The 12294-nt window shown below is 42.9% G+C and overlaps 1 protein-coding gene across 4 annotated transcripts in view; it reads left to right on the top strand.

Moving 5' to 3' along the window:
- Positions 1-12294, top strand: part of OSBPL10 (oxysterol binding protein like 10) — a 305431-nt gene that overhangs the window by 238807 nt on the left and 54330 nt on the right. For all 4 annotated transcript variants that reach the window (XM_007516838.3, XM_060180484.1, XM_060180485.1 and 1 more), the window contains one exon: positions 5273-5427. In XM_007516838.3, coding sequence (XP_007516900.1) covers positions 5273-5427 — 155 coding nt within the window. The remainder of the gene's footprint in view (positions 1-5272; positions 5428-12294) is intronic.

Below are 12294 nucleotides of genomic sequence, written 5' to 3'. Positions count from 1 at the left end.
TTGTGTTAGAATTTTCCTTTTTTTGTTTTCAAATGAGATACATCTATGAACACACACACACACGTGCACACACACACACACACACACACACACACACACACACACACGGCAGTAGGACTGGTTTCTGGCCTCTCACTGATTGTTTTTACAATCTGAATCCATAGAATACTCTAAAAACTACATTTCCCACCATGCATTGCTACCTTCAATCTCCTGTCCTGATCTTTATCCCAGAATACAGTACATCATTACCAGATGCTCCTTCCAACTTCATTGTCTCCTATGTTATTATCTCTGAATGAGGACTGTATGGAGGGGAGGGAGAGCACAGTTGAGGTGTGCAAATAGTGAGGGAGCACTGTTCTGATTGCCTGTGCAGGTCAATCTCATTTCTTTTCCTAATGCTTTTTAAATTGTTTCCTAACTTTCCCAGAGATCATTTATTACTCATGTAACTGAATGAAAGTATAAGAGTTACTCAGTCATACTGGGTTCCTGCCATGTGTATTTATGTTATTATTAAGCTTTTTTATTATTAAAAGTAAGAAAAAATTAAACAGTAGTACTTTTGTGTTTACAGGACAGTTGCCCAGTGTTTAAGGTGTGGATTCAAGGGACTTGGGAAATGGCTTAGGCATAAGAGTGCTTGCTTCATAAGCATGAGGTCCTGGGTTTTATTCCTGTAACTACATAAAATGATAAACTGCAGTTAGGTTTCTCTCTCTCTCAAAAAAAAATAATTAAAAGAAACTACACACACACACCCAAGGTGAGGGGCAGAGGGAGAGAGCCTGACTCCAACTCCAGGCCTTTCTTGAATAGTTGATCTATAGAACAGGCAAGGCACGAGGCATCTTTCTACCTCTGTCATCTTCTGGCAGATTCTGGTGTCTTGATCCATGGCTTGGTTTTCTTAGTATAGTCTTTTCTGCCTTGTCATTTATGAAGATTCCTCCGAAATCACTTTTCTGAAATGATTTCAAGGTGGATGCCATTTTGTCTTTTTTTTTATTCCCTTCTGTTGCCCTTGTTGTTTTATTGTTGTAGTTATTATTGTTGTTATTGATGTCATTGTTGTTGGATAGGACCAAGAGGAATGGAGAGAGGAGGGGAAGACAGAGAGGGGGAGAGAAAGATGCAGACCTGCTTCACCACCTGTGAAGTGACTCCCCTGCAGGTGTGGAGCCGGGGGCTTGAACCGGGATCCTTTTGCCGGTCTTTGTGCTTTGCACCATGTACGCTTAACCTGCTGCGCTACCACCTGACTCCCCTGCCATTTTACCTTTTTAAAAAATTGCGGTAAAATACACATCTCAAGCTATTTACCCTCTCTCTTACCAGTTTCAAGAGTACAGTTCAGCAGTGTTAAGGACATTTACATTGTTGTGCAGCAAATCTCCAGAACTCACCTCTCTGTATAAAAACACATTTCCTAGCTCCCCTTTCCCAGCGCCTCATAATCACCATTCTCTTCTCTCCCCACCTCCCATCCCTTTGTCATATTTTCGTTTTTAACTTTAGGAGATTGTGAATATACATTCTTCTTGAATTTACAGGGCACATCTGTTAGGGTGACATGTTACAGTGTGCAAGGACCTGGGTTCAAGTCCCTGGTTCCCATCTGCAGGAGCAAAGCTCCATGAGCAGTGAAGTAGTGCTGCAGGTCTCTCTCTCTCTCTCTCTTCTCTCCTTTCTCTTCTTCTCTATTACCCTTCCTTCTCCATTTTTCTCTGTCTATATAAAAATAGAAACATAATAAAATAAAAAAAGAAATTTACTGCTTTCAAACATCTTGAAAGCTAGCCATTCATCTGGCGTTTGTTTATTGAGTGCATACTCCTTGCCAGACCAAGTTCTACATTCAGGGGACACATTTATGAGGCAGGGCAGTCGTATCTCCACCTACATGAAGCTGACATCCCAGGGATCAGAGACAGCAGACAAGTAGACAAATGAATAAGGTGAATCTCAATAGTGCTAAGTGCCTGGGAGGCAGTGAGATGACTGATGTGACAGGAAGTGGATTTTTGGAATTCCTTTGATGGGAATGTCTCAGGGACATCTCTGAGCAAGTGCCCCTCAGTTTTAGCTGCCCCTTAAGAATTCCTCTCCTACCCCCTGTAGAAATGATGGCTGACACTGTTAGCAGAAGAAACAGCACACCCAAGCCACTCCCCTCAAATGAGTTTGGTTCTTTGAAGGAATGGGGAAAAGAGCCAGTGTCTGGGAGGCTGCCATGAGACTAAGGCAGTCTCTCAAGCCCACCGGTGTAGATGGCAATCCACTTGCCACAGGAAGCTACGGGAGGCTCTTAGGCAGCAGAGTTAAGTGATTTAATACCTGATATTTAAAAAGAAAAAATTTCTTCAGGAAAAAAAGGAGGGGGGAGGCTTTGAGAGCCTGAAGGTGGGTCACCTGGTTGAGTGCACATGCTACAATGCACAAAGACCTGGGTTCAAGCTCCCAGTCTCCCCCACCTTTTGGGGGGGGATTCATGAGTGGTGAAGCATTGTTACAAGTTTGTCTCTTTCATTCTCTCCCACTCTTCTTTTATCTCACCCTTCTCCTCTCAATTTCTCTGTCCTACCAGATAATCTTTTTTAAAAAAAATACTTTATTTAAAAAATCAAAATCCTGGGGTTCAGCTGCAGAGTACACATGCACAAACACCTCCTCTCTCTCTCTCTCTCTCTCTCTCTCTCTCTCAATCGCTGTTTCTCTCGCTCTCTCACTCTCTCTCTCTCTCTCTTTCTCTCTCACACACACACACATCTCATCTGCCGCTGCTATTCTATCTCCATCAACTAGTTGTCCCCCTCAGGGTGCAAAGAGTTGGGACATGTATAGACTTATTGTTGAGTAAGTCTAATAAAAAGGCTGATGGATTTGGTGACTTTATGAATTGAATGCCTGAAATGCTGACAGATTGAGTTCTGGGTCGCGTGAGCATTCTCCAAGGTAGTCAACTTTGTTTTTGCCAGTTAACACTGCTCTTAGGCCCAGGGCAGAATTTCCAGAGGGCAGATCAGTTACATTTGAAACTTGCTCTTATCCCAATTGCAGAATTGCTATTGAATTAAAAAAAATCATTTTATGGCGCAAAGTGCAAGGACTGGCATAAGGATCCCAGTTCAAGCCCCCAACTCCCCACCTGCAGGGGAGTCACTTCACAGGTGGTGAAGCAGGTCTGCAGGTATCTATCTTTCTCTCCCTCTTTGTCTTCCCCTCCCCTCTCCATTTCTCTCTGTCCTATCCAACAACAACAACATCAATAGTAACTACAACAATACAACAAGGGTAACAAAAGGGAATAAATAATAAATAAATACTAAAAAAGAAATCTTTTAAGATAAAAAAAATCAGTCTGATCACTCCTCTCACCATCAGTGAGTATACACAAATACTCTTTAATAATGCTCAACTGTTGAAAATAAATTAAAGTCAATACCAGCATTAGAGTAGAAAGTCTTCAAGAGTTTGAATGGAGACTAGAAAAATGCTTTTATGGGGCAGGGTGATGCACATGTTACAATGCTCAAGGACTCAGGTTCACGACCTGGTCCCCACTTGCAGAGGGAAAGCTTTGTGAGTGGTGAAGTAGGGCTACAGATGTCTCTCTGTCATTCTCCCTCTGTATCTCCCCCTTCCCTCTCAATTTCTGTCAGTCTCTATCAAATAAATAAATAAAGATAATAAAACAATTTTAAACAGAAAAATGCTTTTAGGACTGGAGAGACAGTATAATGGTTATGTAAAACAACTTTTATGCCTGTGGCTCTGATTTCCCAAGTTCAACACCAGCACCACTATAACTCAGAACTCAGCAATGCTCTGGTAAAGATTAGAAGGAAGGGAGGGAGGAAGGAAGGAAGGAAAGAAAAGAGAGAAAGGAAGGAAGGAAGGAAGGAAAGAAGGAAGGAAGAAAGAAAGTGCCTTTTTGTTTCCTAGATTAGGAATTTGTAAAGTACTTCTTGCTGGACTAGAGCGACCTCATGTTTTCTCACTGTTCGTTTCCTGCCCCTGCCTGTGGGGCCATAGCTAATGGCAAAGACACCAGCCAGCAGTCACCTTGTAGCTGCCTTTTCTGCATTGTGGTCCTCCTGTTGACTGATACACAATATATTTTGAGCAGCCATTTCTGATAAAAATTGAACTATTGGCAGTTGGGCGGTAGCGCAGCAGGTTAAGCGCAGGTGGTGCAAAGCACAAAGACAGGCATAATGATCCCTTTTCGCGCCCCCAGCTCCACACCTGCAGGGGAGTCGCTTCACAGGCAGTGAAGCAGGTCTGCAGGTATCTATCTCTCTCTCCCCCTCTATGACTTCCCCATTTCTCTCCATTTCTCTCTGTCCTATTCAGTGATAACAACAATAATAACCACAACAATAAAACAAGGGCAACAAAAAGGGAATAAATAAATATTTAAAAAAACTAAAAAAAAGGGAGTCGGGCTGTAGCGCAGCGGGTTAAGTGCAGCGGGTTAAGTGCAGGTGGCGCAAAGCACAAGAACCGGCATAAGGATCCACCTGCAGGGGAGTCGCTTCACAGGCGGTGAAGCAGGTCTGCAGGTGTCTATCTTTCTCTCCTCCTCTCTGTCTTCCCCTCCTCTCTCCATTTCTCTCTGTCCTGTCCAACAACGACAACAACAATAATAGCTACAACAATAAAACAACAAGGGCAACAAAAGGGAATAAATAAATAAAATAAATATAAAAAAATTGAACTATTGTTTTTGTTGGAAATATTTTAGAGGCTGGGTCATGGCCTACCTAGTAGAGCACACACATTACCATGCACCGAGACCCAGGTTCAAGCTCCCAGTCTTTGCCTGCAGGGGTTGGAGGGGGGCAGAAGGGATCTTCGCAAGTGGTGGAGCAGTGCTGCAGGTGTCTCTTCTCCCTCTTCTTTCTCTTTCAGAACAGAAATAAAAAAGGGTAGAGCATGGTAGGTGCAGGCAACTTGTTAAAGAACAAGGGTTAAAAGATAAGAATATCTAGGTTTCATAAATTGTGAATTGTTTTCATTACAGATGAGAGAGGAAACAGCCTTTGGCCCTTCCAGTACAGCCACTGTGTGGAAACTAGTTCATAAATACATGATCTAGATCTGCATTGGGGACCCCATTCAGAACAGGCCCCACTTAAACCCATGCCCTAATTAAAAAGAAGCCCATTTTAAGTGAGTTTTTGTATTCAGTGAGTTCCAAATATGTCTTGGGCTATAAATGTTTAATTTGGAAAATACTTGGCATCATTCTAGGTCTTTATTTCAGAAAGCATCCTGGGATGGCATGGGCCCAAGTCACATTCCACAGAGCAGCTGAAAAATGGGACATTTGGCTCTTTGCCATCAGCCAGTGCCAACATGACCTGGGCGATTTTACCCAACCCCACAGAAGATGAACCAACCTTGCAGCCAGAGCCAGAGGTAAGCCTGCAGTCTTATCTTAGCACTTTTATGGCTTGTGGTAGCGCTTGTTCCGAAATACAGTAGTTATATTTGTAACTTGCTCATCTGTTGGTCATGAGAAGAGACAAATTATTAAAATGGAAACATTGCCCAGAGAGACAAAATCAGCTCTATGCACACCCGGCACTTCTGTTCCTGTGTCTGGCAGCTGCCATGGGTGAATTTTGAGGCTGCAAACAAGGAATCTCCTATTTCCCTTGAAATGGGAGTCATTTTCTCTTCAAGTGGGAGAAATTTGAACAGCACCCTTGGAAATGGTAACCTGTTGACATGATGGGAGCAGTTACAATATATCATGTGGCTCCCCATCCCTGAGCAATGGCTTCTTGGTGTGATTCTTGCTGACATGGGCTCCTGCCTCATGCGCTCCATCCCGCATGCTACAGAGCTGGGCCAAGGGTCATGGGGCAGCGGCTGAGATGCCTTCTAGGACTTGCACCACAGCAACAGGAAGAACTCCCGCTCAACTTAATGACCAGCCAGGCTCTGACAGCTTTCCAGGACTCTGTCACCTGTCCACATGACTCTCCTGACCGAACCTCTAATTGGCAACTGGGAGGAAGGCAAACCCCTTTCCTTTGTCAGGGTTTCTTTGTTTCATGAGTGAGTGATTTTTCTTTTCTTTCTTTTCTCTTCTTTTTTTTTACTTGCTTTTCTTTTGGTGTATGTGTCCCATCAGCGTGATCTAGTGACTTGGGTTGAGACCTTTAATGGTGCATTAGAAGTTGTTCTTCAGGTGGGGGGGATAGCACCGTGCAAACAGATGCTCATGCCAGAGGCTCTGAGACCCCAGGCTCAAGCCCCTGCACTACTATAAATCAGAGCTGAGCAGTATTCTGGTAATAAATAAATAAGAAAAAATTGTTATTTTTCATTATTTATTTGCCTCCTCCTTTATTTATCTTTAAGTTTCAGGAATTTTCAGTTTTTTTCCCCCCAGGGAAAATGAGAGCATACATACCATAGGACATACAGGCAGAAAGAAAGGAGAGAGAGAAGAAGCATTCTTCTTTTCCTACTTCCCTGGTGCTCCCTTTAATTGGTGCTGCCTTTAAGTTCTTCCCCACTTGAATGAGGAAATGTGGTAACACAGAACAAAGTGACCATGTCCAGGTTATATGGCACTTCAGGGCCCTCTGGTCATCTTATCCTAACATCCCCCCCCCCCCCCAACAGTATGGACCAAAGTTATTTTACAGTTGCTGAAGGAAGGAAGTCTGATTTCTGTAATTGCTTCAGCTAGATATGAGTATTGCCTTGGTCCATCCATACCCTCAGACCTGTCCCTATCTGAAGTTTTAATGATCACTTTAGCTTTAAGTTCGTGGAACCCTCACAAAATCTATTTTGAAAGATTGAATTTCCCAAGTCAGTGTCTTTGATAAAAATGGTCTGGGTTATCAATTGGAAAATTCAGGTGATTATTGTCTCTGATGGTGACTGGTTGTTTCACTTGTACTGAAGCAGTAAAGCCAGTCTATGCACAGATGTCTCAGTAACATCTGCAAAATGCTGAGTATGAAACTGGTAGGTGATAAGAATTCCAAAAGGGGTGGGCTTCCACCAGGACAATACATTTCAGATCAAAACCACTTGTAACCACTGACAATACATTTCAGATCAAAACCACTTGTAGCCAGTGTGCAAGTGGATTGGAAGGTAAGTTGGCAAGTGAGTAATTGTGGCAGTTCCAAAGAAGATCACATTGTTCCATCAAAAGACTTGGGTGGAGTGGCCTTGGAAAGATGGAATGTTCTGCAGAAAAAGGGTTGAAAAATACACTTGGGCCACTAGGCAGTGGCACACCCAGTTAAGTGCATGTGTTTCGTAGTGCAAGGATCCGAGTTCAAGCCCTGTGTGAGTGTATGTGTTGGGGGGGAGTTGGTTGGGGGGTGCTTTATGAGTGGTGAAGCAGTGCTACAGGTGTCTCTTTCTCACTCTGCCTCCCCTTCTCTGTCATTGTACTATCAAACAAAAATTTAAAAATACAGTAATCCTACTCGATTGGAAAAGAACCTTTGATGAGTTCATATCATCATGAACATGCTTAAAGTTTCTAGAGAGAAAATCCAAATAGAGAAGTAGATTATTAGATCAGAACTACAGTTAGCCCTCACCTAGTGATCTACTTGCTTATCAATGGCCCAGAGTTACAGCCAGATTTCTTGGTATTGTGACGATGTATGAGACCTCTGGTCATAGAAAATGGCCAAGCAGCAGCTCAGCTTCAGTTTCCATCTCCTTCCTGGAGTTGGTCACGTACATTATACTAGTGCTTCTCATCTGTGTACTTGCACTTTATTGTGCATGCCACAGTACAGTTTAACTCTTCTACTTTTATTACAGTGCAATCTATAGTATCCTAGTGAATAAACATTATGAAATATATGAGAATGTTAAGACTGATGGAAGGGTGGCCTTAAACTATCTAAAAATGGTTGGCAGACCCATGAGCGGTATGTTACATTATGCCTCAGACACTGATAAGGCGTGACTCTTTGTTTATGGTCTCATTGGTTTGTAGACTGGCTTTCTGGAGCAGAATTTGGTCATTGGTGAGGACTGTCAATAATAATTTTGTTGATTTTTATGCCCAGCAGCATTCTTGTGAAAAAAAAAAATCCAACAGTAGTTGTACCCTAATAACTTGTTAGGGCTGGTGATCTCCCCAGTGAAGTGTATGTGTGTTTTCAGCTTTTCCAAATAGCTGCCTCCTCTAGCCCTGAAGTTTCAGAGGCCATGTCTTTTTTTGACAGAACTGTTGCCCACTTTGCTTTACCAGTTAACGGCTTCAGCAGGAGACTGTATGTAATGGTTCACAGACAATATCTAGCTCCCAAGTTCAGCTTAAAAGGGGGGGGGGGTTGGGCCGTAGCGCAGTGGGCTTAACACATGTGGCACAAAGTGCGAGGACCACCATAAGGATCCCAGTTCGAGCCCCTGGCTCCCCACCTGCAGGAGAGTCACTTCACAAGTGGTGAAGCAGGTCTGCAGGTGTCTATCTTTCTCTCCTCCTCTCTGTCTTCCCATTCTCTCTCCATTTCTCTCTGTCCTGTCCAACAACGACGACATCAATAACAACAATAAAACAAGGGCAACAAAAGTTAATTAATAAATAAATGTTTAAAAAAAGCTTTGAAGCGAATAGGGAAAGCTTCCCTCCACCCCTTTAATTTAGGAACAATCATTAGTTTCTGATTTTCATTCCTGCCCTTATTCCCTTTTGTCAGAGAAATATAGGATATCACTGGATAATTCCATGTAGCAGAAAGAGACTTATGGGAGCCTGATGGGGCTTTGATGTGTTTCTGAGAAGGGAGACTTGGAGTTCTTTTGCAGAGACTCCCCTCATTTTTCCTGATGACAACTCTGGTAGATGAATCTTGCAACCCAAACAGCTATTGTTGGCTAGACACTATTTTATTTTAGGTCATTATGCTTTGTCACTTTTTTTTAACCTTTTAAGTACTGAAGAGACTAAGCACTGTCCCTAATAGTTTTCCCGTTAGAAAAAGGAAAATGTTCCTATTGCTCCTTTTTCATACTATTTGAAGAAATAATCAGAGAGGGAATAATGTGAATTTCCTACAGGCTAAAAATTTCTTAGGATAAGGTCCCCTATTTCTTTTGATGCAGAGAATATAGTTATTATGTGAGTGATCACTGGAAAACTAATTTTGTTTTAATGCGGTGCTAGAATCCACCTACAGCTTTACATATGCGCTCTACCACTGACCTGCCCCCCAGTCTAGTTTATTTTATTTTATTTTTTCTTGGTATATCAGGGTTATTGCTGGGATGAGGTGCCTGCATGATAAATTGTCATCACTGGAGCTTCACCAACTTGGACTGACTTCTTTAGATAGAGAGAGAGAGAGAAGGACAGATGGGTGAGAGAAGGAAAGACACCACAATGCTGCCTCCTTTAAATGCCGACAAATGGTGGGCTCAGTTCAGTTCTCATCACAATGGACTTGGGTGTCCTGTAACTCAGCTCAGTGCTGACACTATCTACCAGAATATGGCAGCGGAACCCACAGGTTACAAGGTTCAACTCCACAAGGCTGCCCACAAGCTTCATTCCCTGCCCTTCATGTCACCATCACAAGTCCAGGTTGTTATTGTGCTTCTGACCGACCCGTCGAAGACTAGAGGTTCCCATGATGCTCTCTTCAGGCTTGGTTCCTTTGCTGGAGTGGCTCAAAAAAGCTCAGAGAAGCATTCATTCGTTGATTCTGAAGGACTGAACCTGGGAGCAAATGGAAGAGCCAGCCATTTTCTCTCAGAGCTCCCCTCTCCCAGCACCTCCAACTGTTCACTAGCCTGGAAGCTAAGCTCCATGAACCCTGTCCTTTGGCGCTTTTATATGGAGGCTTCACTACACAGTTATGGTTGATCAAATTATAACTCATCAGTGACTGAGCTCAGTCTCCAACCTTATCCCCTTCAGCAAATAGGGCTGGTAGTTCCAAGTTTTTAATAGATCAGTTGGATCCCCTGTCAAACATGCCCTTCCCCATCCTAGCTACCTAGGAGCTTTCCAAAAGTCACCTCAATAAATAATCAAAACTATTTTTGTCTCTTATCTCAGAGAAAATTCCAAGGGCTTTAGGAGCACCGTGTAAGGAATAAAAACCCAAACTAAGTATAGCTATTTCTTATTCTAAATCACAATCTCACACTCTCCTTGCCTAGTTCCGACTTATCATAGAATAATTTACAGCTATCTGGGAAATTAATGCATGTTAAAGCTTAGTCTCTGTTAACTCCCAGCAGAATAAAACTCAAAGACTTTAATATTTAATACATGAGTTAGAAGAGAGCTGTAGTCGGGTTGCTTATCAAATTCAGTGATCCAAAAATGCTACCCTACTGGGGCAGGGTCTAACTAAACGTGAAACTGAAATAGTGTTCCATAATCCACTAAGTCAGGATCTCAGTTTTACCCGTTAGTTGAACACATTTTCAGCTAACACTGAAAAGTAAATTTTCACACACACACACACACACACACACACACACACACACACACACACTCACACACACTCACACATTCACACACACATACACACATTTTGTTTGTTTATTTATTTATTCATTCATTCATTCATTTATTTTTGTTATATTTTCCTCATAGAAGACTGAGGGCCTATGTTGGGGATGAATATTCTGCAGACACTTATCATGCGGAGATGAGAAATTGTACCCATGTGTCAACAACTGGACTGTAAGCCATTAGCCGCCTCCCTCCTCCCCTATAAAATGACAAAAAGGAAACAAGAAGACTGCTTTGTCTTAGGATGGAAAGCATGGTGACCTACAAAGGAAAACCCATAAGATTAGCAGCAGACTTCTCCATACAAACACTACAGGCCAGAAGAGAATGGCAAGATATCTATCGAGTGCTCAATGAGAAAGGCTTTCAGCCAAGAATACTATATCCTGCTAGACTGTCATTCAGACTAGATGGAGGCATCAAAACCTTCTCAGACAAGCAACAGTTGAAGGAATCAACTATTACCAAGCCTGCCCTGAAAGAAGTTCTGAAAGCTCTCCTATAAACAATCAGAAAGCACGGTGATTGCATCACCTCCTAGATCACCCGGACTTTCCTTCTACTGGGTTTATAGATGTCCAGCAGATGTCACAGACGCATCTGAGTGCAGCCTGGAAGGTGAAGGGGAAAGCAGGCTCCTGCCCGGTGCTTCTGGCAGGCAAGGTCTTGGGATAAGAGTGTAAACCAGCAGTCACACAGCGTCGCTGCTCCAGGACTGGGCTGCACCTGTAGGGGGCGATGCCGTTTGGTGGCTTCCCAGCATTTGGATTGTGGCCACGAGCAGTCGTGTGTTCTTGAATTTAGCAATCTATAGAGGCATTGGCTCCTCCAGACCTGTCAGTGAGCACCTAACCTCCAAGCCAGAGCCTTTTCTGATTGAAATGAATACCTACAGCTTTTGCTGTTCCCTGCAGTGTGTTGGTGCCAGCTGTGTGGGTGGAATAGGAGAGTGTCCACGTGTGAACATGTGTACCCCTCTTTCTGGAGGATGTATTTTACTTTTCTTACAAAGTCAGATTTATTGTGGTAGAATTCACAATGAGTACTTTTTTTTTCACAGTGAATACTTTTTACCTTGTTTAGATTTGTTTGTTTGTCTCTTTTTATGAGAGAGGTAAACAGACAATACCACAGCCCAGATCTGGTGTATGCAGGGCTGGGGTTGAACTACAGCCTCATGCTTACAAGTCCTGGACTCTTACCTGTTGCCTCACCTCCCTGTGAAAATCACCTTTGAACTTCAATGCAAGTTTATTGCTTTTCATGAATCTAAGTACAGAACAGTTCTATCACTTCCCTCCATTCTCTTTATGGTTAACACCTCCTTTTGGTCTTCGCAACTGTTGATCTGTTTTTTTTGTTTGTTTTGTCCTTAAGAGTTTTGCTTCTTGTAGAGGTTGATATACATAGAATCACACAGGTTGCAGCCTTTAAACCTGCCTTCTAATGTATTTGAGATTTAGCCATGTTGCTATGTTAATTGCTAGCCTGTATCCAGTGTACCTGGAGTTGAAACACTTGCTGGTGGAGAACTTGTGGTTAATCTTCAGAAATATCCTAAAATACTTCATGGATAAAGTAAGAAAGAAGAAGAAGAAGAAGGAGGAGGAGGAGGAGGAGGAGGAGGAGAAGAAGGAGAAGAAGAAGAAGAAGAAGAAGAAGAAGAAGAAGAAGAAGAAGAAGAAGAAGGAGAAGAAGAAGTGGAGGAGGAGGAGGGGGGAGGGGAGGGGAGGGAGGAGGAGGGGAGGGGAGGGAGGGGCTGTGTTAGA

The sequence above is a fragment of the Erinaceus europaeus genome, chromosome 21, assembly GCF_950295315.1.
Source record: "Erinaceus europaeus chromosome 21, mEriEur2.1, whole genome shotgun sequence".
Classification (NCBI taxonomy): domain Eukaryota; kingdom Metazoa; phylum Chordata; class Mammalia; order Eulipotyphla; family Erinaceidae; genus Erinaceus; species Erinaceus europaeus.
This window is presented reverse-complemented; position numbering and strand designations above follow the sequence as displayed.